The sequence below is a fragment of the Mobula hypostoma genome, chromosome 8 (assembly GCF_963921235.1).
Source record: "Mobula hypostoma chromosome 8, sMobHyp1.1, whole genome shotgun sequence".
NCBI lineage: Eukaryota > Metazoa > Chordata > Chondrichthyes > Myliobatiformes > Myliobatidae > Mobula > Mobula hypostoma.
Window position 1 is genome coordinate 88,596,721 of NC_086104.1, and position 25,094 is coordinate 88,621,814.

General features: G+C 45.8%; 1 protein-coding gene across 16 annotated transcripts in view; it reads left to right on the forward strand.

Annotated features, from left to right (window-relative positions):
- The window catches only part of syne1b (spectrin repeat containing, nuclear envelope 1b), a 504,374-nt gene that overhangs the window by 205,257 nt on the left and 274,023 nt on the right, over positions 1-25,094 (forward strand). For all 16 annotated transcript variants that reach the window (XM_063056272.1, XM_063056279.1, XM_063056269.1 and 13 more), the window contains 7 exons: positions 2,725-2,880; positions 3,556-3,847; positions 6,044-6,216; positions 8,628-8,937; positions 10,348-10,512; positions 15,672-16,028; positions 20,759-20,895. In XM_063056272.1, coding sequence (XP_062912342.1) covers positions 2,725-2,880; positions 3,556-3,847; positions 6,044-6,216; positions 8,628-8,937; positions 10,348-10,512; positions 15,672-16,028; positions 20,759-20,895 — 1,590 coding nt within the window. The remainder of the gene's footprint in view (positions 1-2,724; positions 2,881-3,555; positions 3,848-6,043; positions 6,217-8,627; positions 8,938-10,347; positions 10,513-15,671; positions 16,029-20,758; positions 20,896-25,094) is intronic.

Genomic DNA, 25,094 nt, shown 5'->3' on the forward strand with positions numbered 1-25,094 from the left:
AAATATTTATTCAGTTCATCTGTCATTTCCTTGTCCCCCATTACTACCTTGCCGGCATCATTTTCCAGTGATCCAATATCTAATCTTGCCTCTATTTTACTCTGAAAAATTGTTTGATGTCCTCTTTGATAATATTGGCTAGCTTACCTTCATACCTTCGTATTTCATCTTCTCTCTCCTTATGGCTTTTTCAGTTGTCTTTTATTTGTTTTAAAAGTTTCCCAGTCCTCCAACTTCCCACGAACTGTTGCTATATTACATGCACTCTCTTTTGCTTTTATGTTGGCTTTGACTTCCCTCGCCAGATACACGTGTCATCCTGCCTTTAGAATACTTCATCTTCTTTGGGATGTATCTATCCCGCACTTTCTGAATTGCCCTTAGAAACTCCGGCCATTGCTGATCTGCTGTCATCCCTGTTAGTGTCCCCTTCCTATCAACTTTGGCCTGCTCCTCTTTCATGCCTCTGTAATTCCCTTTACTACTGATGCATTTGACTTTTATCTTCTCCCTCTTAAACTGCAGGGTGAACTCTATCATATTATAATCACTGTGTTCCACTTCGCTACACAACACCCAATCCAGAATTGCCTTTCCCCTGGTGGCCTCAACCACAAACTGCTCGAAAAAGCTATCTTGTAGGCATTTCACAAATCCTCTGTCTTGGGATCCAGGACCAACCAGATTTTCCCAGTCTACCTGTATATTGATATCCTCAGTGACTATCGTAACATTGCCCTTTTGACAAGCCTTTTCTACCTCCTGCTGTAATATGTATCCCACATCCTGGCTGCTGCTCGGAGGTCTGTGTATAACTCCCATCAAGGTCTATTTACCTTTGCAGTTTCTTAACTCTACCCACAAGGATTCTACATCTTACAATCCAATGTCACCTGTTTCTGAAGATTTGATTTCATTTTTTACCAACAGAGCCACACCACCCCCGCCTGTCCATTCAACAGAACGTGTCACCTTGGATGTTAAACTCCCAACTATAAACTTCTTTCAGCCACGACTCAGTGATGCCCACAACATCACACCTGCCAGTCTCTAACTATGCTGCAAAATCATTGACCTTATTCAATACATTGCATGCATTTGCATTTAACATCTTCAGTCCTGTGTCTGCCATCCTTTTCAATTTTGTCCCCCTGTTACACTGCAACTCATCCCATCAACTGCAATTTTGCCCTATCATCTGCCTGTCCTTCCTGACAGTCTCACTACCATACTGCCCCATCCTCAGCTCTGGTTTCCCACCCCCCTGCCGAATTAGTTTAAACCCTCAACAGTTCAAGGAAACCTGCCTGCAAGTATATTGGTCCCCCTTGGGTTCAGGTGTAATCCCTCCCTTTTGTACAGGTCGCATTTCTCCAGAAGAGATCCCAATGATCTAGAGATCTGAAACCCTGCCTCCTGCACTAATTCCTCAGCCACACAATTCATCAAACAAATCATCCTATTCTTGCCCTCACTGGTGTGCGGTACAGGCTGCAATCCAGAGGTTACTACCCTAGAAATTCTGCTTTTCAGTTTTCTACCTAACTCCCTAAAACGTCTCTTCAGGACCTCCCCCCATGTCGTTAGCGCCACTGTGTACCGTCTTCTGGCTGCTCACACTCCCCCTTTAGAATGGCATGGACCCAGTCCGAGGCATCCCTCAGGGAAGCAACATACCATCTAGGTGAATCTCGTGTCTACTCTTCTAACTATGGAATCCCTTACCACTACTGCAGTCCTCTTCACTTCTCTTCTGTTTTGAGCCATAATTCCAGAGACTCATTTGCTGCAGCGTTCCCCTGGTAGTCATTCCACACCCCCGCACCCAAAGTATCCAAAACAGTATACATATTATTGAGGGGACACATAACTAGCGACCTTCAGATCACTAGACCGACACCTTAGCCACTTGGCCACAGGGGTGTGTTGGCACGTGGCCAACTGGTTAAGGCATCAGCCTAGTGATCTGAAGGTTGCTAGTTTGAGCCTCAGCTGAGGCAGTATGTTGTGTCCTTGAGCAAGGCACTTAACCGCACATTGCTCTGCGACGACACCGGTGCCAAGCTGTATGGGTCCTAATGCCCTTCCCTTGGACAACATTGGTGGTGTGGAGAGGGGAGACTTGCAGCATGGGCAACTGCCGGTCTTCCATACAACCTTGCCCAGGCCTGTGCCCTGGAAACCTTCCAAGGCACAAATCCATGGTCTCACGAGACTAACGGATGCCTATATGCTATGTGGCCACAGGGGTATTCTGCACTGGCTGCCCATTTCTTTTCTCTATCATGACAGTCACATAGGTCCCTGCCAACTGCAACTTTGGGGTGACTACCTCCCTGTAGCAAATATCTATCACTTCTTCATTTTCGCGTATGAGTTGATGGTCATCCAGCTGCAGCTCCAGTTCCTTAACATGTTCGCTAAGGAGCTGCAGATTGGTGCAAACACGTAAATGATTCTAAAAGTTTGCAGACTTTGCAAACATAACTTGGGGGCAGATGGAATGCATTTGCAGGAATAATAAAATGGGATTCGTGCAAATGTGTGCCTGATGGTTTATGGGTTGAAGGCCCTATTTTTGTATTATATGACGATGAATGTGTATCCTTTGTGCTGGGAATGCTTTGTGGGACTCTACCAAGATTTCAGTTTATCCTATATAGTGTGGTGTTTTCTTCTGCACAATGAACATATCTCTGACTGAAAGTCATTCTTTTATAAAAGCTTTGAGAGCTGTCAGAAGAGGCTAAGTGTATGGCTCCAGCAGGCAGAAGAAAGGCTGTCCATAGAGTTTATTGGAGAAAGCAAGAGGAACACCCCAGAGATGCAAGTTGAGCTGGAGAAGATGGAAGATTTCTTCACCGAAATCCAAGGACAAAGGTAGACAATTTGAAAATTGAAAATGCAGGAAATAACTCAGTAGGTCAAACTGAAATCTCCCACAGATGCAACCTGACCTGCTGAGTATTTCTGTCATTTTCTGTTTTTATTTTAGATTTCCAGCAGATGCAGATTTTTAAAAAAGATTTTCACTGACACGGGGCAACACTTAAGGGTGCAGCAGTGGTTTCTCTATCTAATGTCATCAAACTTTCAGAGGGGACACTTTGATAGAAAGGCACAAACAGCTTGATATTTATCTTTTATATGCATCCTGTATATACATCATACAAAGCACCTAAAGTACTGTACATCAGTCTTAATATCACTTTGTAGTTAAGTTCAAGACCTTCATTAAGCTTTTGGAAGAACTTACTTGAACAACATTAAAATTAAGTAACTTTTTAAAAAGTACAAGTGGAATTATATAATCCCTTAATATATCAAGTAGAAATGTGAAAATTTATAAGGACCCACATTCTCCTCCAGAAGGAAAAGTCAGTATTTATAAAGTAGATCACAACAAGAGTGAGGTCTGCACTGTCCTATATTAGTGCACTACATTTTCTGTCATCCAGTTTATTCTCCTGTGAAACTCTCTGGAAAGGTTCTCTGACACTGTACAGTGGGAATGAGGTGTTATCTTGATATATTCTCCTGTGTTTCATGTTCCAGGGATTCCTTTGATAACTTGTGCCAGAAGGCTCAGGCCCTGAGTGAGTTGGGCTACGGCGATGGATGTGCGACCCGCTCAGCCTCTCAGCTGCTGTCCCGGCACCAGAACCTGGCCAAGACAGTGAAGGAGAAGCTGCGAGCTGGCCAGCTGGGTCTGCAAGAGCACCAGGCCTTTGAGGAAACCCTGCAGAACACCTGGTCCTGGCTCAGAGAGGTTCAAAGTAAACTTGCTGCTATGGACAGCACTGTTGGCAGCAAGGCCACTCTGGAGAAAAAGCTGCTTCAGGTCCAGGTGTGTAACTGGTGCAGATGGCAGGTGTATTTGCACTGCCTTTTTAGACAGAGTCAGAGAAATGAAAATACCTTTTGAGTAAATTGACTGAATCTCCTCCACCATTCAATATACAGCTTCGTGGATCATTCAGTCCTTCACTTCCTAAACTCGAGCAGGATTTATTAGTCCATTGCTAGTTGGGCACGCGGCCAAGTGGTTAAGGCATTGGACTTGCGACCTGAAGGTCGTGAGTTCGAGCCCCAGCCAAGGCAACGCGTTGTGTCCTTGAGTAAGGTACTTAATCACACATTGCACTGTGATGACACTGGTGCCAAGCTGTATGGGTCCTAATGCCCTTCCATTGGTCAACATTGGTGTCGTGGAGAGGGGAGACTTTCAGCATGGGCAACTGCTGGTCTTCCATACAACCTTGCCCAGGCCTGTGCCCTGGAGAGTGAAGACTTTACAGGCGCAGATCCATGGTCTCACAAGACTAACGGATGCCTTTATTTATTTGCTAGTTGTCCAGGTGGCTGATCTGTTAGCCTTAAATTGACTTGAATGGCATTAGAGAAGCACTAGTTATATTCAAATTATTTTAATGACCTTTGGTCCTCTGTCCTTGCTGGCTAGTTTGCCCATTTATACAGCAGGCACACAACGTATGCTGTTATTAGTGGTCAAGTTGCCTTACAGGTTGAGGGTATTAAGTCTGCTATGAGTTGTGAATCTGATTGATATACAGTATGTTGTTGTCATTTGTTTTTCATAAAGGGCATCTTACTGTTGGTTTACCTATATTTTCATTTGCTGGATCTGCAAATTAGTTGCTCATAAAACACACAGTAATGTGTATAAAAACCTAGAGTTGTGATTATAGTACAAAGAAAGCAGCAGCTTGTTCACGCAAACACGAGGAAATCTGCAGATGCTGGAATTTCAAGCAACACACATAAAAGTTGCTGGTGAACGCAGCAGGCCAGGCAGCATCTCTAGGAAGAGGTAGATGTTTCGGGCCGAAGGTTTCCTGACGAAGGGTCTCGGTCCGAAACGACGACTGAACAACTTGTTCAGTTTATTTTCTGTATGTTATCAATTGCTGTTGAAAATGCAAGTTTAATGCTTTTTCTTTCTTTTAGTCTGTTTTCTTTCAAACACTCCATTTTGATCTAATCATTATTCTTTACTTTTTTTTTGCTCTTGATGTGACCTTAAATGACCCTTCTCCACATTTGTTTCTTTATTTCCTTTTCCATAGTTCCTTATGATATAATAGAAGGTTTTTTGGCGCTTTGGGTCCATGCTGGCTCGCAGAGTAATGCCATTACCCCGATTTCCCTCATCTCTCCATATTTCCATCAGCTCTCTATATTTCCATCAACTATGGCCAGCTTCTCCCACTCCTCTGCACACTACGGGGAATCTACCGTGGCCAATTGATCAAACTTCCTGGACACCTGTGGGAGGAAACCAGAGCATCATAACGAAAGCAACACACATAAAAGTTGCCGGTGAACACAGCAGGCCAGGCAGCATCTCTAGGAAGAGGTACAGTCGACGTTTTGGGCTGAGACCCTTCATCAGGACTAACTGAAAGAAGAGCTAGTAAGAGATTTGAAAGGGGGAAGGGTTTCATAAGGAAACCCAGGCAGTCGCAGGGAGAAAGAGCAAACTCCACACAGACAACACCAGGACCCAGGATTGAACCTGGGTCTCTGTCCTCGTGAGGCAGCAGTTTACAAGCTGTTCCACCCTGCTTTCCTGAACTCATTGTCAAGGATAATCTTTTGTGATCTCGGTTACCTTGTTCTCGCCACCCACAATGCCACCGGATCACCCCCTTCAGCTCCACTCCAGCAAGGTTCAGACAGACACATGCAAACAGATATTTTGCATAGAACATTCGTGAGGCTGAGCAAACATCCTGTAATGGAAACTTGTGTAGGCATCTTGGTTCAAATTCCACAAATTCTACTATTGCTCCATTGTGCAATACTCCACAAGAAAGTTTGAGCCATCTGATACCTCTAAGATGAAGAAATATCTGAGAAATGGTGTTTTGGCCTCTGACGGCTGTAAAAAGTAAAGTTTTGGTATTCCCCAGCTGGTGGGAGACATGACAGATAATATGGTAGCCAATGTTCCTACAGCCCCTGCAGTTAGAATAATGGCAGGGTTCACCTCTAATATATTTGTTTTCATTTTGCTGTCCAGGAGATCCTGCTGATGAAAGGGGAAGGAGAGGTGAAGCTGAACATGACTATTGGCAAAGGAGAACAGTCCCTGAAGAGTAGTAACCAGGAGGGTCAAAAGGCCATTCACGATCAACTTCAGGCTCTCAAGGACACCTGGGCTGAGGTTGTCAGTACCTCCGTCAGCTGTTACAGGTACAGTCCGAGTCTCAAGTAACAGAGGTCTATCTCTTTAGCAGCTTGTAGCATCTTTGAAATGCCTGACACAAAATAACCGCGAAATATATCACCTGATAAATTTACTTGTGGAATTTGCAATCTGTGATTTACGTTGTGAGTAGTATTGGGCAAAGTCTATTCACCTAACTGGCCACTATCCCATGTTAAACTGCATCCTTGGTGCCTTAATGTTCCATCTGACCCCATTCCCCAATCCCATAGGCTCTGCTCTTACCTCCATGACATCATCTGTCTGTTTCTCTGCCTCATCCCAGCTGCTACTGAGACCCTCGACAAAGCCTTTACTCCCCGTAGACAACCATTCCAAGGCTTTTCTGGCTGATCTTGCAATGTGCGCTCTATATGAAATCCAGTTCTCTAAACATCGCTCCTGTCTTGTTTATCTTCATCCTGCTTTGGCTTCTGGTCCGACTCCCAAATTCTGTTTTAAAAAATGTCTATCTCATGGTGAACAAATCCCCTGTAGTTTCAGCCTCCATAACTCTGCAACCCCCAGCCCTGGGAATCTTCAGCTCTGGCCTCTGGTACTTCACCAGGGCGTGCAATCCATGTGGTTTTGCTGTCTGACTCGAATTGCCCCGAGTCGTGTTGAGTTGAGTTGGTGGGAGATGGTGAGAATGTGGGGAAGATAAAATGATTCGGGTTAGGATAGGATAAGTGTGAATCGGTGGGCAGGGGCCCAGTGGACTGAGGGGCTCAGTTCCATGTTTCAGTATATCTCTGCTAATGTCACTACTCCCCGATATATTTCATGCAGTCAGAGAATCACACAGCACAAAAATGGTTCCCTTCAGCCATGTGCATGCCTGTCTGCTCTACGCCCTCCACTTCTGGACTCCTCTGCCTTGGATAAAGTCTTGGACTATCTATGCCCTCATAATTTTATAAACCTATTTAAGGTCCTCCTCGGCCTCCAGAGTTCCACTCTATGTGATCTCGCCTTACAACCTCGGCCACCCACTCCAGATGACATTCCGATAGGTCTCTTCTGCAAAAGAAAATCTGCAGATGCCGGAAATCACAGAAAATTCCAGAGGAAGTAGCAGGGTAGGCAGCATCTATGGAAAAGAGTACTGTTTCGGGCCGAGACCCTCCATCAGGACTGGAGAAAAAAAGATGAGGAGTCAGAATTAGAAGGTGGGGGGGGGAGGGGAGGAAGACACAAGGTGAGGGGTGAAACTGGGAGGGGGAAAGGGTGAAGTAAAGAGCTGGGAAGTTGATTAGTGAAAGAGGTACAGGGATGAAGAAGGGAGAATCTGATAGGAGAGGACAGAAAGCCATGGAAGAGAGAGAAGAGGGAGGAGCACCAGAGGGAGGTGATGGGCAGGTAAGGAGATAAGGTGAGAGAGGGAAGAGGGAATAGGGAATGGTGAAGGAGGGGGAGCATTACCAAAAGTTTGAGAGATTGATCTTCATGCCCTCAGGTTGGAGGCTACCCAGATGAGGTGTTACTCCTCCAACCTGAGTGTCGCCTCATCGCGACAGTAGAGGAGGCCATGAACTGACTTGTCAGAATGGGAATAGGAAGTGGAATTAAAATGGGTGACCACTGGGAGATCTTGTTTTCTCTGGCAGACTGGTAGGTGCTTGGCAGAGTGGTCTCCCAGTCTACCGCGGGTCTCACCAGTATACAGGAGGTCACACCCAGGAGCACTGGATACAGTAGATGACCCCTTGACTCACAGTCAAAGTGTCGCCACACTTGGAAGGACTGTTTAGGGCCCTGAATGGTAGTGAGGGAGGAGGTGTAAGGACAGGTGTAGCACTTGTTCCGCTTGCAAAGATTAAGTGTCAGGAGGGAGATCAGTGGGGAGGGACAATTGGACAAGGGAGAAGCATAGGGAACGATCCCTGCGGAAAGTAGTGGGGAGGGAAAGATGTACTTGGTTCTGCGATTCTGTTGCAGGTGGCGGAAGTTATGGAGAATTAGGTGCTGGACGTGGAGGCTGGTGGGGTGGTGGGTGAGGACAAGAGGAACCCTGTCCCTGGTGGGGTGGTGGGAGGATTGGGGTGAAATCTCTTCTGCACTCTTTGTCTCTGTTGCTGACACACCTTCCCTGTAGTTTCACATCAGAACTGTCCACAATACTCTAAATCTGGTAATTGAGCTGAACATGATTTTTAATGTAAACAAAGCAATTAAGAGCATCAATTCATCGCTAATTCTATGCCATGAAGTTGATTTAAGAACTAATTCCTAGCTAGGTCATTTCTTTAGCACACCGGAACAGAAACATTGAAAACTTTTGAATGTCCGAGTGCTAAAAGGATCCTTCTTAGTTAGGAGAGGGACTTTGTGAGTCTGCCCATGGTCGGACCCTGCTCCTCCCCTGTAACTAGACGTTGTGTTTCTCTTGCTCCTTCAGCCGGTTGGAGTGGGTGCTGACACAGTGGAGTAGCTTCGTGGACAGCAAAAGGCAGCTGCAGGAGTGGCTGGAGAGCCTGGAGCAGGAAATGAGCCAGAGCCTGGAGCAGCAGCCGGACCTGAAGGACAAGCTCTTACAGCTGGAGAGGCACCAGAGTGTCCTGGCTGACGTAGAGAAGCACTCGGCCGTGCTCGCTCGCTTGGTTGAGAAAGCCCAGGAGCTGCTGGAGAAAACCGGCGATGCTGCTTTTACAGAAGATGCACTACTGGAGATCAGGGCCCAGTTTGCTGATGTTGTTGTGGTCGCCAAGGTAACCTGCTCTTCCTGTTCAAGACCAATTCCCTTGAGTTAAACACTAATAACTCTGATAGACATAGTGAAGTGGTTGAGTGCAAGAGCGGTGGCATTAATTGCTGCAGTTGCCGCCATGGCTTGCTTGGTTTCTGGCTGGCTAACCTACTTTCTCGACAGTAGGCAAATTGTGCATTGAACACGCCTGGGAAGAAAACTCTTCCGTGAATAGCAACTTAGCCATAAAGTAACTCTAAAACATGATCTGGTGAATCACTGTCAACAGGTGGAAGGGATAAAGCATGAACTCAGTGAACCAAGTTCTTACATTTCATTCCAGGCCAGCACCAAACCTGCACATTATAGAGCCACTAAATGATACTGAGGTGATATGATTATGGTGAAGGGTGCAATGATCACAATCATTCAGTAACAGTGAAATGTTGATATGTTATAGGAATATCATGGCTAGACTATGGTAATATTGTTACAGTGACATTGTCTGAGATTTTTGTGAGGCTATAGTAGAACTGGTACTGTAACTCTGCAGTGGCGATCTCTCAGTGCTTGGGATGGGACTCTGATGCACTGGCTAACCCTCCTATTGTTGATTCTGCTAGTAATGGGTGAAGTCAAGGTGTCCACAGTGCTCTTCACCGTGCTGCTGGGGTATTTCTGTGAAAGAAAAGATGAACTTGCCCTCCAGGGCGTGCACCAGAGATTAGTAGGCTGGTTCCAGGGGTGACAAGTTTGCTGCATGAAGGGAAATTGAGCAAACTGGGGCTGTATTGACTAGAGTTTAGATCAGGAGTTCCTAACCTTTGTTCTGCCACTGACCAATACCACTAACTGAGGGCCTCAGCTTGGGAATCCCTGGTTTAGAGGGATGAGGGATATCTCATTGAAGCATACAAAACAGACAAGTGTGTTTTCTGAAACCCATGAGCCTTAGACCAGGGCCACACTTTGAGGCTAAAGGGAAGGTCATTTAAGACTGTGATGAAGAGGAGTTTCTTTATTCAGATGGTGATTCTCTACTGTGGAGAAAATGGAGGTTTGTGTTCATTCAGAAACGAGATAAGTATATGTCTGGACATTGAAAGTGTAAAGGGATATAGGGATAGCAGTGGAAATGGCATGGATAGGGATGATCAGCTGTGATCACAACGTTAGAGCAAGATGAAGGGCTGGGTGGCTTTTGCCTGCTCCTCTGACTAATGGTCAGAGCCTTTGACCCTTAAGGCCTGCACATGTGGAGGGTGAAGTTCAAAGGAGTCTGCGCAACTGGACTCCAGCTGTGATTGAAAGATGAGGTGGAGGAGCGAGAGGGTGTGAAATAATTTGGCGGGTAATCCATAGATTCCAGTTGTGGTCATTTCAGCCTATATATAACTGGTGACGTATACAGACCATTTGGCTTTGATTCCAGGGCAAAGTAAAGAAGCTGGAAGACATGGTGCAAGACCATCAGAGCTATCACAACGCAGTACAGGAACTGTCCAACTGGCTGAACTTAGCGAAGGAAGAGCTACATCGTTGGTCAGACGCATCGGGAGACTCGAGCACCCTGCAGCGGAAACTGAAAAAAGTCACGGTGGGAGAACACCCCTTAACTGGGCCACAGATAGTACGCAGCATTAACTGGGGAAGAGGAGAGTCATGGTGGGAGAACTCCCTTTAACTGGGCCACAGAAACTGCAGAGCAGTAACTGGGAAAGAAGAAAGATGGGCTCCTGTGCCAGGAACTGCATTTTTGTTCTGAGTCAGAATGTCATAGCTTCCAGTTCCACATTCAGGAAGTGCTACAGCAGTTGAACATTACACCAAGGCTCTTTCTGCCTTCTTAGGTGGAAGTTTAAGAAAACCTACCGAGCTATTTTGAAACAGCATCTTAAGACTGTAAGATATGGGAATAGATTTAGGCCATTTAGCCCATCGTGTCCACTCTGCCTTTCAATCATGACTTTTTTTTCAATCCATTCTCCTGCCTTCTGGCTGTAACCCTTAATCCCCTTAACAATCAAGAACCCATGTCTTAAATGCACACACTAACTTGGCAACAAACTCCACAGATTCACCACCCTGTGGCTGAAGAAATTCCTTCTCATCTCAATTTTAAAGGTTGCCCTTTTATTCTGAGGCTGTGCCCTCTGATCCTAGACTCTCCTACAAATGGAAACATCCTCTCCATGTCCACTCGACTCAGGCCTTTCAGTATCCAGTGGGTTCCGATGACATCCTCCCCTCAATCTTCTGAACCTCATCGAATACATGCCCAGGGTCAAGAGCAAGTTACTGGCTCTGGTGTCCTGGCCAGTTTTTCACTCCTTGGCTAACATCTTGAAATGGATTACCATTTTTAGCTGCACTGGTGTCAGGGGAATCTGCTGGCTGATGCATTTCCTGCATGCACTCTGACTGCACTTCAGAAGCACTCCATTGGCTGTAAAAATCACTTCAGGACATCTTGAGTTTGTGAAGCATTTTGTACAGAAGCAAGCCTTTCCCAGTGTTTCACTTTACAGTCCATTCCTTTACAGCCCTCCTGCTGTGCACTTTCAGCCTTATAATTGTATATAAATTACTTTTAAGGAAATATTTCAGGTTTTTTTGTGCAGGTTTGAGGCAGTTTGTGTAGAACTAAAATTACAGGAATGTTCATCATGAGAGAGCAGGGGAGTTAAAGGTCAGGGAGAAAATAAATTGACCATCTTACCAGCACAGTTGTGTTGCAACCTTCACCAGTTTCACTGATCATGTTCTCACCAGGCAACACAGACAAAATGCTGGTGAACATAGCAGGCCAGGCAGCATCTATAGGAAGAAGTACAGTCGATATTTCGGGTCAAGACCCTTCGTCAGGACTAACGGAAAAAAGAGATAGTAAGAGATTTGAAAGTGGGAGGGGGAGGGGGAGATCCGAAATGATAGGAGACGACAGGAGGGGGAGCGATGAAGCCAAGAGCTGGGAAGTTGATTGGCAAAAGGGATACAAGGCTGGAGAAGGGAGAGGATCATGGCACAGAAGGCCTTGGAAGAAAGAAAGGGGGAGGGGAGCACCAGAGGAAGATGGAGAACAGGCAAGGAGTTATTGTGAGAGGGAAAGAGAAAGAAATTTTTTAAATAAATAAATAATAAATTAGGGATGGGGAATGAAGGGGGGGGGGCATTAATGGAAGTTAGAGAAATCAATGTTCATGCCATCAGGTTGGAGGCTACCCAGACGGAATATAAGGTGTTGTTCCTCCAACCTGAGTGTGGCTTCATCTTTACAGTAGAGGAGGCCATGGATTGACATATCAGAATGGGAATGGGACATGGAGACATATCAGAATGGGAATGGGACATGGAATTAAAATATGTGGCCACTGGGAGATCCTGCTTTCGACAGTAGAGGAGGCCATGGATTGACACTTCCATCTGAGTAGGCTCCAACCTGATAGCATGAACATTGATTTCTCTAACTTCCATTAATGCCCCTCCTCTCCTTCTTACCCCATCCCTAATTTATTATTTATTTATTAAAAAAATTTCTTTCTGTTTCCCTCTCACAAATACTCCTTGCCTGTTCTCCATCTTCCTCTGGTGCTCTCCTCCCGCTTTCTTTCTTCCAAGGCCTTCCGTCCCATGATCCTCCCCCTTCTCCAGCCTTGTTTCCCTTTTGCCAATCAACTTCCCAGCTCTTGGCTTCATCCCTCCCCCTCTTGTCTTCTCCTATCATTTCGGATCTCCCCTCCCCCTCCCACTTTCAAATCTCATACTATCTCTTTTTTCTGTTAGTCCTGACGAAGGGTCTCGGCCCGAAACGTCGACTGTGCTTCTTCCCATAGATGCTGCCTGGCCTGCTGCGTTCACCAGCACTTTGTGTGTGTGGCTTGAACTTCCAGCATCTGCAGATTTTCTCACATTGATGTTCTCACCAGCACCAGCCTGTACTAGCCTGCTTTTGCCTCTGCTTAAGATGTTGGCTGACCAGCCTTTGTGGAAGCAAAAGGTAAAGGGGATATGTACAAATCTTTCTTCGTGAGGAAAGGGGGCTCAGTTAGTTATTGAGCAGGATGTAAATCATAAACTCGCCTGCTGTCTCATGACAATGAATTGGACTCCAGAGTTAAAAAAAGACATTGAAATCTCACCCGTTGACTTCTCATGCATCATGGAGGGGCTCGCCCTATAGAGCTCTCCTGCATCAGAAGGGTGCGTGGGTGTTACTGCAGAGTGCCTAATGCTACCCTTGAGGCTCTGGAGAGGTCTCTTGTTCCTCCTAATTCCCCCTGTCACCCTCACAAGCAGCGAACAATAAACAACACACTCCTTCCCTTTCCCCCATCTGTACTAGTTGCAACACAACAAACTGAACACCTGAGGCTTCCTCTGTAAACTCGGCCTCTGTAATTTCATCCACAGACCTACAAAGTCAGATCCCAGTGATCCCCTGATTCTGATCCCAGTTCTATTTGACCCACTGCTCACAGCTGCCTGAGCCAAAATAAAAATCACTTTCTTCTCTGTAAGGTTATCTCTTAAGAGCTGCACTTTGACCTATCCGAGCCTGCACTGTTACTTTGATGGAGTGAGTTGATTAGTCTCACGGCTCTGTATTTTCCCCATAGTGCAGCAGATTTTCCCAATGAGTATAGGTTCCCTTTTGCAGTTACCATCGACCTTGGTCCTACCCCCTTTTCAAGCCACATATTCTATTTCATCACATCTTGCTGGGTGATGAAAAAAATCTGATTATCTTTTATTTTCCAACTAATTACCTTTAATCTACATTCTCTGATTATTTATCTAATATCAGCACAAACCGTTTCTCTCTGTTTCTTGTATTTCTTATTTCTCACAATAATCAGGAAGCCATTTGGCCCATCGAGTTTATACTAGCTCCCGGAGCAATCCTATCTGCCCTGTTCCACCACTCATTTTCCTCCAGCACCTCACGTGTTCATTAAAACCCCACTCCCAATTTTCCTACCACTTACCTACACCAGTTTGTGATAGCAAACTCACCTCCAAACCCAGCTCATCTATGGGATCTGGAGGAAATTGGAGGAAGCCCATGTGGGTCAGACGGAGAAAGCACCAGAGCTCAGGACTAGCAGCACTACTTGCTGTGAAATCTTGTGTATCATTATCAAATCTCCGTATCACACCGATTATTTCCATTATATCTCCCACTCGTCTTACTGTAGGTACAATTTTGCAGCATTATGTAAATTTATAGAAAAATCAGGATACTTAGAACGTTACAGCCCAATACACACCCTTTGGCCATGATATTGTGCCTTTTTACTCCACAATCAATCTAACCTTTCCCTCCGCAAAGCCCATAGCCCTCAATTTTTCTTTCTTCCATGATTTATCTAAGAGTCTATTACATGTCACTAATGAATCAGCCTCTTCTAGCACCCCCGGCAGAGTATTCCAGCTACTTCCCACTCTCTGTATAACAATCTAGCTCTGACATCCCCCCTAAACCTCCCTCCACTCACCTTAAAAGGGTGTCCTCTGGTGTTAGCCATTGCCACCCTAGGGAAAAGGCACTGGCTGTCTACTCTGTTTATCCCTCATAGCCTTTTACACCTCTAGCAAGCTGCCTGTCATCCTGCTTCGCTCCTAGCCTGCTCAGTCTGTCCTCATTAAACATGATTTACTACTCCACGCACCGTGCTGGTATCATGATGGTTCGCACAAAGCTCTGCCCCCTCTTTATCCCGCCCAGTCAGAAATCGTAATAGTTTTTGTTCCCTTGTGCTCTTACTGAATTCATTCTTTGAGTCATTGAATTGTCCTGCACAGAAACATAGATACCAGTGGCCAGTGAACCCGCAGGTCTCTGGGTGGATACCAGAGCACCTGGAGGAGACCCACATGGAAATCCATTCCACACAGACATCGTCTGCGGCTAGGATTGGACCCGGGCTCCTGGAGCCGTGAGGCTGCGGCTTTAATCGCTGCAGCACTGCACGACCTTTAAATAATCAGTTGTTTGTCTGCATTGTTCCATGTAACCGTGGGTTGCACATCTTTACTCTTTTGTTAAAGTGGTTCGTCCTGAATGGCCTGCAAAATTTATTCACAGCGCTCAGACTTCCGGCTTGCAAGTTCCTAAATATAACAAAGCTTTCCTCTTCACAATCAATGCCCTTCTGCTGTTGTAGTGACCTCCACCTGGCGCCCCTTCGCCTTCTTTATTACGGTGGAAGGAGCTTCATCCTGTTTAGGATTTCCTCTGAGGCCTAGTGAACATTTTTCTGCACCCTCTCCAGAGCTTTAATGAACCAGTGACCATATCTGTCTGAATTTGGCATAACTTCCCTGCTTTCCAGTTGCATCCCTTTTAGCTAAGTGTTTGATTAATATTTTTGAGGTCGACATCACTGTCTTGAAATGATCTGTACTTCCAGAACCCCTTTGTTCTTCTGCTGCATTCAGATTTGGCCTCCGTTTCCCTTTCAGCAGCATGTAGCGTCTCTTAATAATCTCCTTTGAAATTTATCTGACAACTGCTTTGCAGAGATTTAATCTCTCTACTTTGTAAAGGCAAATTCAAGTTGTTGAAAGAAAGGCCCTGATAATCAGATGCATGATATTCTACAGATCCAGCTAGTGTTTCGGGGCAGTGGAAGGGTTAATATTTTCTGCAGGACGTTACGTAGCATTTATTCAACTATGAACTTTCAAACAGCTCCATGAGTACTCGCATAAATAGTTATGACAGTACCGGTGACTGTAAATATTTTCCATTGCCAGGAGCTGATCACTTCCAGACGCGATGGCAGAGAGCGTTTAAACAAAGTGGCAGCTCTGGCTGCAGAGGTACGGCAGCACACAGCAGCCAGCGGACGTGAGGCAGTGGACAGGGAGCTGGAGACACTGCAGGCTGACTGGCAGCAGTGGGAAGAGAGCACTCTGCAAGCACAGAGCTGCCTGGAGACCATGCTCAGCCAGACGACCAGCTCCGAGCAGGAGTTCGAGGCGCAGGTCGCTCAGCTGGACAGGGACCTGCAGAAATTTGGTGCCAGTCTTGAGGCTTGTTCACACAGCCTGTCCCAGCTGAAAGACAAAACCACCGATGAAGAAGTTGTGGAATGTTGGCAGAAAGCAAAGGTTTGTTCGGAGCTCATAACGGTTTTGCAGAATTTGTATCGGGGAAGTGATTAAGAAAAGTAGCAGGGGCTGCTTTAGCTTTGATAGTACTGGGGGTAAACGGTTTCCTGGCGATTATTATACAACATATACAATATATTAATATATATAATAGAGGGGTGAAACAACATTTAGCTATTGGAATTCACTCTTTGAAAGCTGACCCTTCTGGGTATCTCACACTGCTGTTGGGTTACTAATTCAATGGCTGATAATTAAATGCAGAACCACACTGTGAGAGACTTATCCAGTCTAATCTCGTATTCTGTTTTATAAAGTAACGTATCTTTTCAAAACGTAAATTGTTTAATAATATTAACTTCTGCTGGTTGTATAATCCTATTTCCAGTTTGATCAAAAATAGCAAGTTCTGTTACAGAAATGATCACTCCCACACGCTATGTTTCTCCCATAGGCAGATTTGCTGACAGACACAAAAAGAACACTCCCATGTGCAGCTTCACTCCCACATCAATCCCAAGAATAGCACTGCTCCCGCAAGCAGCTTTACTCACCGACATTACATCCTTCCCACAGGTACCCTCACTCCCACAGCAGCTTTACTCCCTGACATTACATCCTTCCCACAGGTACCCTCACTCCCACAGCAGCTTTACTCACCGACATAGCATCCTTCCCACAGGTACCCTCACTCCCACAGCAGCTTTACTCACTGACATTGCATCCTTCCCACAGGTACCTTTACTCCCACAAGCAGCTTTACTCACCGACATTACATCCTTCCCACAGGTACCTTTACTCCCACAGCAGCTTTGCTCACCGACATTACATCCTTCCCACAGGTACCCTCACTCCCACAAGCAGCTTTACTCCCTGACATTACATCCTTCCCACAGGTACCCTCACTCCCACAGCAGCTTTACTCACCGACATTACATCCTTCCCACAGGTACCCTCACTCCCACAGCAGCTTTACTCACCGACATTACATCCTTCCCACAGGTACCCTCACTCCCACAAGCAGCTTTACTCCCTGACATTACATCCTTCCCACAGGTACCCTCACTCCCACAAGCAGCTTTACTCACTGACATTACATCCTTCCCACAGGTACCTTTACTCCCACAAGCAGCTTTACTCCCTGACATTACATCCTTCCCACAGGTACCCTCACTCCCACAAGCAGCTTTACTCCCTGACATTACATCCTTCCCACAGGTACCCTCACTCCCACAGCAGCTTTACTCACCGACATTACATCCTTCCCACAGGTACCCTCACTCCCACAAGCAGCTTTACTCACTGACATTGCATCCTTCCCACAGGTACCCTCACTCCCACAAGCAGCTTTACTCCCTGACATTACATCCTTCCCACAGGTACCCTCACTCCCACAGCAGCTTTACTCACCGACATAGCATCCTTCCCACAGGTACCCTCACTCCCACAAGCAGCTTTACTCACCGACATTACATCCTTCCCACAGGTACCCTCACTCCCACAAGCAGCTTTACTCACCGACATTACATCCTTCCCACAGGTACCCTCACTCCCACAAGCAGCCTTACTTCCTGACATTACATCCTTCCCACAGGTACCCTCACTCCCACAAGCAGCTTTGCTCACCGACATTACATCCTTCCCACAGGTACCCTCACTCCCACAGCAGCTTTACTCACCGACAATGCATCCTTCCTACAGGTACCCTCACTCCCACAGCAGCTTTACTCCCTGACATTACATCCTTCCCACAGGTACCCTCACTCCGACAGCAGCTTTACTCACTGACATTGCTTCATTCCTGAAGGCAGCCTCACTCCCACAAGCAGTGAGAGCCTGACTCGATGCTGCCCGTAACGGGAGCAGTGATCACGAGGCATGATAAATCCGTCCCCATTGCTTTCGATTCACATACTAAATGCTGCCTGTTCCCATACTTGCCACTGGCTTTGTCTACTAAATATCCAGGCAGGTGGCCAACACCTTGGATGACCAATGCCAATTAAAGGTCATCTTCATTACTTAAGGACTACTTGCACCAATCAGCTGTGATTTGGCATCCACAAATTAGTCAGGGATGTGAGGAGGAGAAGATGGATTCAGTAGATTTCAATAGGTACATTTAATGTCAGAGAAATGTAAACAATATACATCCTGAAATTCTTTTTCTCCGCAAACATCCACGAAAACAGAGGAGTGCCCTGAAAAATGAGTGACAGTTAAATGTTAAAACCCCAAAGCCCCCCCCAACTCCCTCCTTCCACACACAAGCAGCAGCAAAGCAGCGATCCCCACCCCCCTCACCAGGAAAAAGCATCGGCACCCCCCCCCCCACCAATGGAGCACTCAAGCAATTCCAAGGTTTCTGATGCTAGTTTTGCAGAGATGGAAAGGGAGCAGTTATTTTATAGTATCCACTGGCCCTGCATGAAAAAACTCTTGGAAAGCAGGGTAGCAAAGTGCCCCAGTAGTCAGCTGCTCTTTATTCAATGCTTGAAGTGGAACTGAACGTTTGGCTACAGAGCTAGAGGATGGAGGGTGTTCATTTAACCCAGATACAGACACATGCACAGACGCACATCATCTACAAATGCCATATTCCAAGTTTCACCACAGGCAGACTTTACCTGTCCCACAGTGCGTCACCGTTATTCAGACATCAGCGACCTTTGTCAGTCAAGTTTCATTCTGAGCACCAAGCACCACAGCTTTGCTCGCAAACCTGGTGTCCCTCCCACATGGCCATAACAGTTCAACACTTGTGTTACTCTCTTCCAATCCGCAGCATCACTCTCACACCAGTGTCACTGCAGCAGGTTCCACCCTCCAGAAACAGGACAAGTACACACTGCTGGCTGAACACCCTGGTGTTTGTGGACTCTGAGGGTCTTTTTCCTGCTTCTCTTCCACCCTCAGTTTGCATCGTGAGAACACGGAAGCCCAACGTTTGTAGTGGAGGGAGCACAGAACCTCCCAAACTACCCACTACCCTACCGCATGAAGCAGCACCCGCCCCCGTCTGTGGTGGAGTCTGCAGTTCCCATTGTGGCTGTATCAGCCGCCACAGAAATGGGGTCTTACCAATGAAGAGGAGGCTGCTATTTCGCTCCATTACTTACTTCCTTTCGGGGCTCCAAACATCCTCTCCAGGTTAAGCAACACTTCATCTATGAATCTGTTGGGGTTGTCCCAAAGCAGCCTCCTGTGCTTTGGTGAGGCCCAACATAAATTGGGGGACCACTTTGTCAAGAACCTTTTGGCTCCATCAGCGTGAAGTGGAATTTCCTGGGGGAGGGGAAACCATTTTAATTCCTATCCCCATTCCCCCTCTGACATGTTGGTCCATAACCAGCTCTTTTTCCATGATGAGACCACTCTCCGGGCGGAGGAACACCACTTCATGTTCAGTCCTGCTGAAGAGTCTCGGCCTGAAACATCGACTGTACATTTTCCATGGATGCTGCCTGGCCTGCTGAGTTCCTCCAGCATTTTGTGTGTGTTGCTCAGATTTCCAGCATCTGCAGACTTTCTTTTGTTTGTGATTTGACACCTCATATTCCACCTGGGCCACTTCCAACCTGATGGAATGAGCGTCGATTTCTCTTTCCAGTCATTTTTTCCACCCACTTTCCTCTCCTATTCCCCACTCTGGCCTCTTATCTCTTCACCTCCCCCTGGTGCCCATCCTTCTTCCCTTTCTCCCCTGGTCCACTCTCCTCTCCTATCAGATTCCTTCTTCTCTAGCCCTTTATCTTTCCCACACACCTGACTTCACCAGTCATCTCTAGCTTGTCCTCATTCCTCCCCACCACCTTTTCATTTTCATTTCCCTTTCCTTTCCAGTCTCGACCCAAAACTTTGGCTGTTTATTCATCTCCATAGATGCTGCCTGACTTGCTGAGTTCCTCCAGCATTTTGAGGGAATTAACTGCAGTTCCAAGCTCAACGGCTGTACACTAATTGACGTTATGATCTGGCTGTCCAACACAGTTGGCATTTGTATCACTAGTGTGCCGTTTGATGCACTTGGCATTACAGTGTCCAAAATATTCATATCATGGAGTTGACCTCTGTGGCAATATCATCCTTGGCCATGTTATCACACCAGCAAACATTATCACTGCTGGCTGCATAATTCTGTGCCTGTACACCACGTTAATTGAATGTTACTTCACTTCAGTATGCCATAACTCCTCTGCATTTACTTTTTACATAATTTATTCCTGGATACGTGACCACAATATAGCTGTTTCTATAAACCAGGGGTTCCCAACATTTTTATGCCATGGGCACCTCCCATTAACCGAGGGGTCAGTGGACCCCAAGTTGGGAACCTCTGCTGTAAACCATGCTATGCACAATGTCACTCGTAGGTAAACTGCATGATTGCTATACTTTATTACTATTCCTACATACTCTTTCTGTTTTCTATCTTGTATTTTCTATATTCTATGTGCACCATTATTTCTCCAGTACAGGTACCTCCGACATAGCGGCAAGCTAGATGTGGAGTATCACTCCCAGATGCCGCATTCCTTCCAAACACCATGCGTACAACTTTTACACACAGCACTTTCTCAATGCAGCATCGATATTTCAGGCAGAATTGTTCATTGTAGGTTTACTCTGTGTGGTTATTCACAACATTCTGCCCTTGTGTTTACTGAACAATGAATATTATTGTGCCTCTCAATGATTCTGTATATAATTTATCACCACTCTTGGCGCAGGAAACAGAGGAAGCCCTGAAGGAGGCGGAAAATGCCAGTGAATCATTGAAAACTCAACTAAATGACCTCTGCAGGTTTTCCAAGGACTTGAGCTCACATTCAGATAAAGTTTCTTCTTTAATCAAAGAGTACAATAGGTAAATAATATTTTGGGTATGTTTCTTTTTTATTCACTTGTGAAATGTGGGTGTCCGTGTCGAGGCCAATATGTATTACGGTGATGTACATTCAGTGGCCACTTTATTAGGTACCTGCTGTACTCATTGTACTGAATAAAGTGACACTAAGGGTATTTTTATTTGTTCATAATCTTCTGCTGCTGTAGCCCATCTGCTTCGAGATGCGATGTGTTGTGCATTCAGAGATGCTCTTCTGCACACTGCTGTTGTAACACGTGATTATTTAAGTTACTGTCACTCGCTGTCAGCTTGAACCAGTCTGGCCATTCTCTCATTAACAAGGTGCTTTTGCTCACTGAATGTTTTTGTTGTTGTTGTTGTTTTTGCACTATTATCTGGAAACTGTAGAGACTGCTGTGTCTGAACATCCCACAGTAAATCAGCAATTTCTGAGATACTCATAGCACCCCATTTGGCACCAGTGTTTATTCCACAATCAAAGTCACTTAGATCACATTTCTTCCCCATTCTGATGTTTGATCTGAACAAGAACTGAACCTCTTGACCATGTCTGCATGCTTTTATGCCTTGAGTTGCTGCCACATGATTAGCCAATCAGATACTTGCATTAATGAGTAGGTGTGCAGGTGTACCTAATAAAGTGGCCACTAAGTGTATTTCCAAGTCCAAACAGCTTGTGACTTGAAGGGGAACCATTAATGGTGTGGATCCCCATGTGCCTGCTGCCCTGGTGTTGTAGGACAACTCTGAATAAGATGTCTTGGCTGGTTTTCCCAGTGCATTTTATAGATGATGCAGACTGCACCTTTTAGGGTGGGAGTAAATGTTTAAAGTGATGGATGTCAGTCAAGAAAACAGCTTTATCCCAGATGGTGTCAAGCTGCATGAGTGTTATTGGACCTGCTGTCATCCTGACTGGTTTCTGTGACAGTACTGTCCTTAAAGGCCATAATGTACTTCTGACTGAACATGGTTCTGAACATAAACATCTACAACACATTACAGGCCCTTTGGCCCACAATGTTGTGCCGACCATGTAACCTACTCTAGAAACTGCCTAGGATTACCCTCTGCATAGCCCTCTATTTTTCTAAGCTCCATGTACCTATCTAAGAGTCCTTTAAAAGACCCTGTTGTATCCGCCTCTACCACCTTCGCTGGCAGTGCATTTCACGCTCCCACCGCTCTCTGTGTGGAAAAACTTATCCCCAACATCCCCTCTGTACCTATTTCCAAGCACCTTCAAACTGTGCCCTCTCGCACTAGCCATTTCAGCCCTGGGAAAAAACCTGTGGCTATCCACACGATCAATGCCTCTCATCATCTTATACACCCCAATCAGGTCACCTCTCATCCTCCGTCGCTCTTAGGAGAAAAGGCCGAGTTCACTCAACCTATTTTCTTCAGGCATGCTCTCCGTTCCAGGCAACTTCCTTGTAAATCTCCTCTGCACTCTTCCTATAGTATCCACATCCTTCCTGTAGTGGGATGACCAGAACTGAATGCCTCAACCTTCCCTTTAGCACTCATAAGTTTTGTTTTTGGAACCGCCTGCTTCCATTAGCTGTTTAATTGTCCGCAGCTGTTCACAACTAGATGTGGTAGGACCACCAAGCTTCTGTCTGATCCAATGGTTATAATTTAATTTAGTCCTGTTAATTGTATGTGTTATACATTTCCCATGCTGGTGCCCCATTTAAAGGTACAATTGATGATGTTACCAGAACGCTGTCCTGCACTCCTCACTGGTGTAGAGATGAGCCTCTGGCTTAATTGTAACCCCATATGGCCAAGGATATGGAAACGGATTGTGTTGGAATAGGGTTCTGCCACTGTTGCTGGCCCATAAAACCTTATACTCACCCAGTTCTGCTTTGTCAGACCTATTCTGAATTAGCATAATAATAACACACTGGAGGATCTCCTTTGTACAAAGGTGAGACTTGCCTTCGCAATGGTGGTCACAAATTACCAATAGTGCTATGGACAGATGTATCTACAGCATGAGGTTGGAGACTTGGGTTATCCCTCATTCCCACTCACTCACCACAGGCCTGAGTGTGATAGTGGTGGGGCTACTGCCCCACATTTGTCAGTGGACATTAACGTCCTCCACTCAGGGTATATTTTGTGCCCTTGATACCAGCGCTGATTAATTAGCTGGGGAAGATGATAACTGGTAATTAGGAGGAAGTTTCCTTGCCTGGGTTTGATTTCCTATCATGAGACTTCATGGAGTTTGGACTCAATGGGGAGGATGGGGTTGAGTGGGAACCGAGATTCAGCCATGATAGAATGGTGGAGCAGACTCGATGGGCTAAATAGCCTAATTCTGCTTCTATGTCTTAATGTCAACTCAGGTTCAATAAAATACTTGTTATTATTATTATTCTGTTTTTATTATGGACTCCCAGGGCTGTTCTTGATGGGGGTGCACTTGTCCAAGGATCAGTGGTTAGATACAGTGGATTCTGATTAATTGGACAATAAGCAGGGCAGCTGCTTATTTGGGACAACTCTTAAAGACCAAAAACTAATTGAGAACTATTTCCATGAAACTTTGGCTAATTGGGGCAGCTGTTTAATTGGGCCAGAATGTACTGGTCCAGATGTGCCCCAGTCAGTCGGAATCCACTGTATTTGTATTAACAAGCAGGTGTACCAGTAAAATGGTCACTCAGTGTAGTTGCTTGGGTGAGATGAAGAATGAGACTGAAAGCTCCAGTGGATCGCAGAGCTTAGGATGAGGACATGCTCGGAGACATTAATTTTTCTATAGTAGAAGTTGCCCCCAATTAATCCTCACATTGGAATGGTTTTGATCAAGAGTGCCTAATTGTCATGCTGTGGTTGACTTTAAGGAGCTGAAACTCTTTGCTGCTACATGGTCAGAAAAGGGGAAGGTGGGTTGGGGGAAACTTCAAGCTATACTAAAACAGTGTGCTATGAGACTTCCTCTACCCAGTATCATGTTAGCAAATGTACAGTTTTTGGAGAACAAGATAGATGACCTAAGGATAAGATTGCTATATAGGAGAGAAATGAGGGAATACTGTGTTCTCTATTTCATGGAGACATGGCTCACCTCAGACACGATAGTTACGATGGTCAGACCTGAGGGTTTCTCGATCCACCGCATGGACTGCACTGCCGATTCAAAGAGGGCATAAAGTGGAGTCTGTGTTTCATGATAAATTCTTCGTGGTGCTCAAACGTAGCCATCTTGTCGCACACTTATTTTCCCAGCCTGTATCACCTAATAATTAAGCCATCCCTTCTACTTACCAAGAGGGCTCTTTTCCATGATCCTGACCACAGTTTACATCCCGCCAAAGACTGATGTTAAGCAAGTACTTGATGTACAGTATTGAGTGCCGCGATTAGCAAACAAGAAACAGCCTACCCAGACGCCTTTCAAATTATTGCTGGGGATTTCAATCAAGCCTACCTGAAGAAATATCTGCCCAATTATTATCAACATATCGCCTGCAGCACCAGGGGTCCAACACATTTGACCACAGCTACACGATGGAAAGAAATGCCTACTGTTCCATCCCTCGACCACATTTTAGGGAATCTGATCAACTGGCTGTCTTCCTCCTCTCTGTATACAGCAGAGGCTAAGGAGCAAGGCTCTAGAAGTACAGGCAATGAAGAGGTGGTTGTAGGAAGCAGAGGAGCCATAGACTGGGCCATTTTTGAGGACTCATCAGAGGATCTGAATGAATATGCCACGGTTATCACAGACTTTATAAAGTCAGTCGTGGATGAGCGTGGCCCCACAAAATCATTTAGAGTCTTCCCCAACCATGAGCCTTAGATAAACTGAGAGATCAGCAATCTGCTGAGGGCCAGATCAGTGGCATTCAGGTCCAATGACTAAGTAAAATACAGGAGTTCCGGATCTGACTCCCTGAAAGCCATCTCACGTGCAAAGTGGCAATTCCAGACCAAACTGGAATCACAGAAGGATGCTGGTAAGCAGTGGCAGAATGTGAATGCTCTCACCTCCTACACAGAAAATCCAAGGGATATGTGTGACAGGTTTTCACTTCCTGATGACCTGAATACCTCCTATGCTCACTTTGACCAACAAAATGTAAACTCCCACAGCCCCCAACGACCTTGTAATTTCAGGCTCTGAGGCTGAGGTGAGAGCATCCTACAGGAGGGTGAACCTATGGAAAGCATCTGGG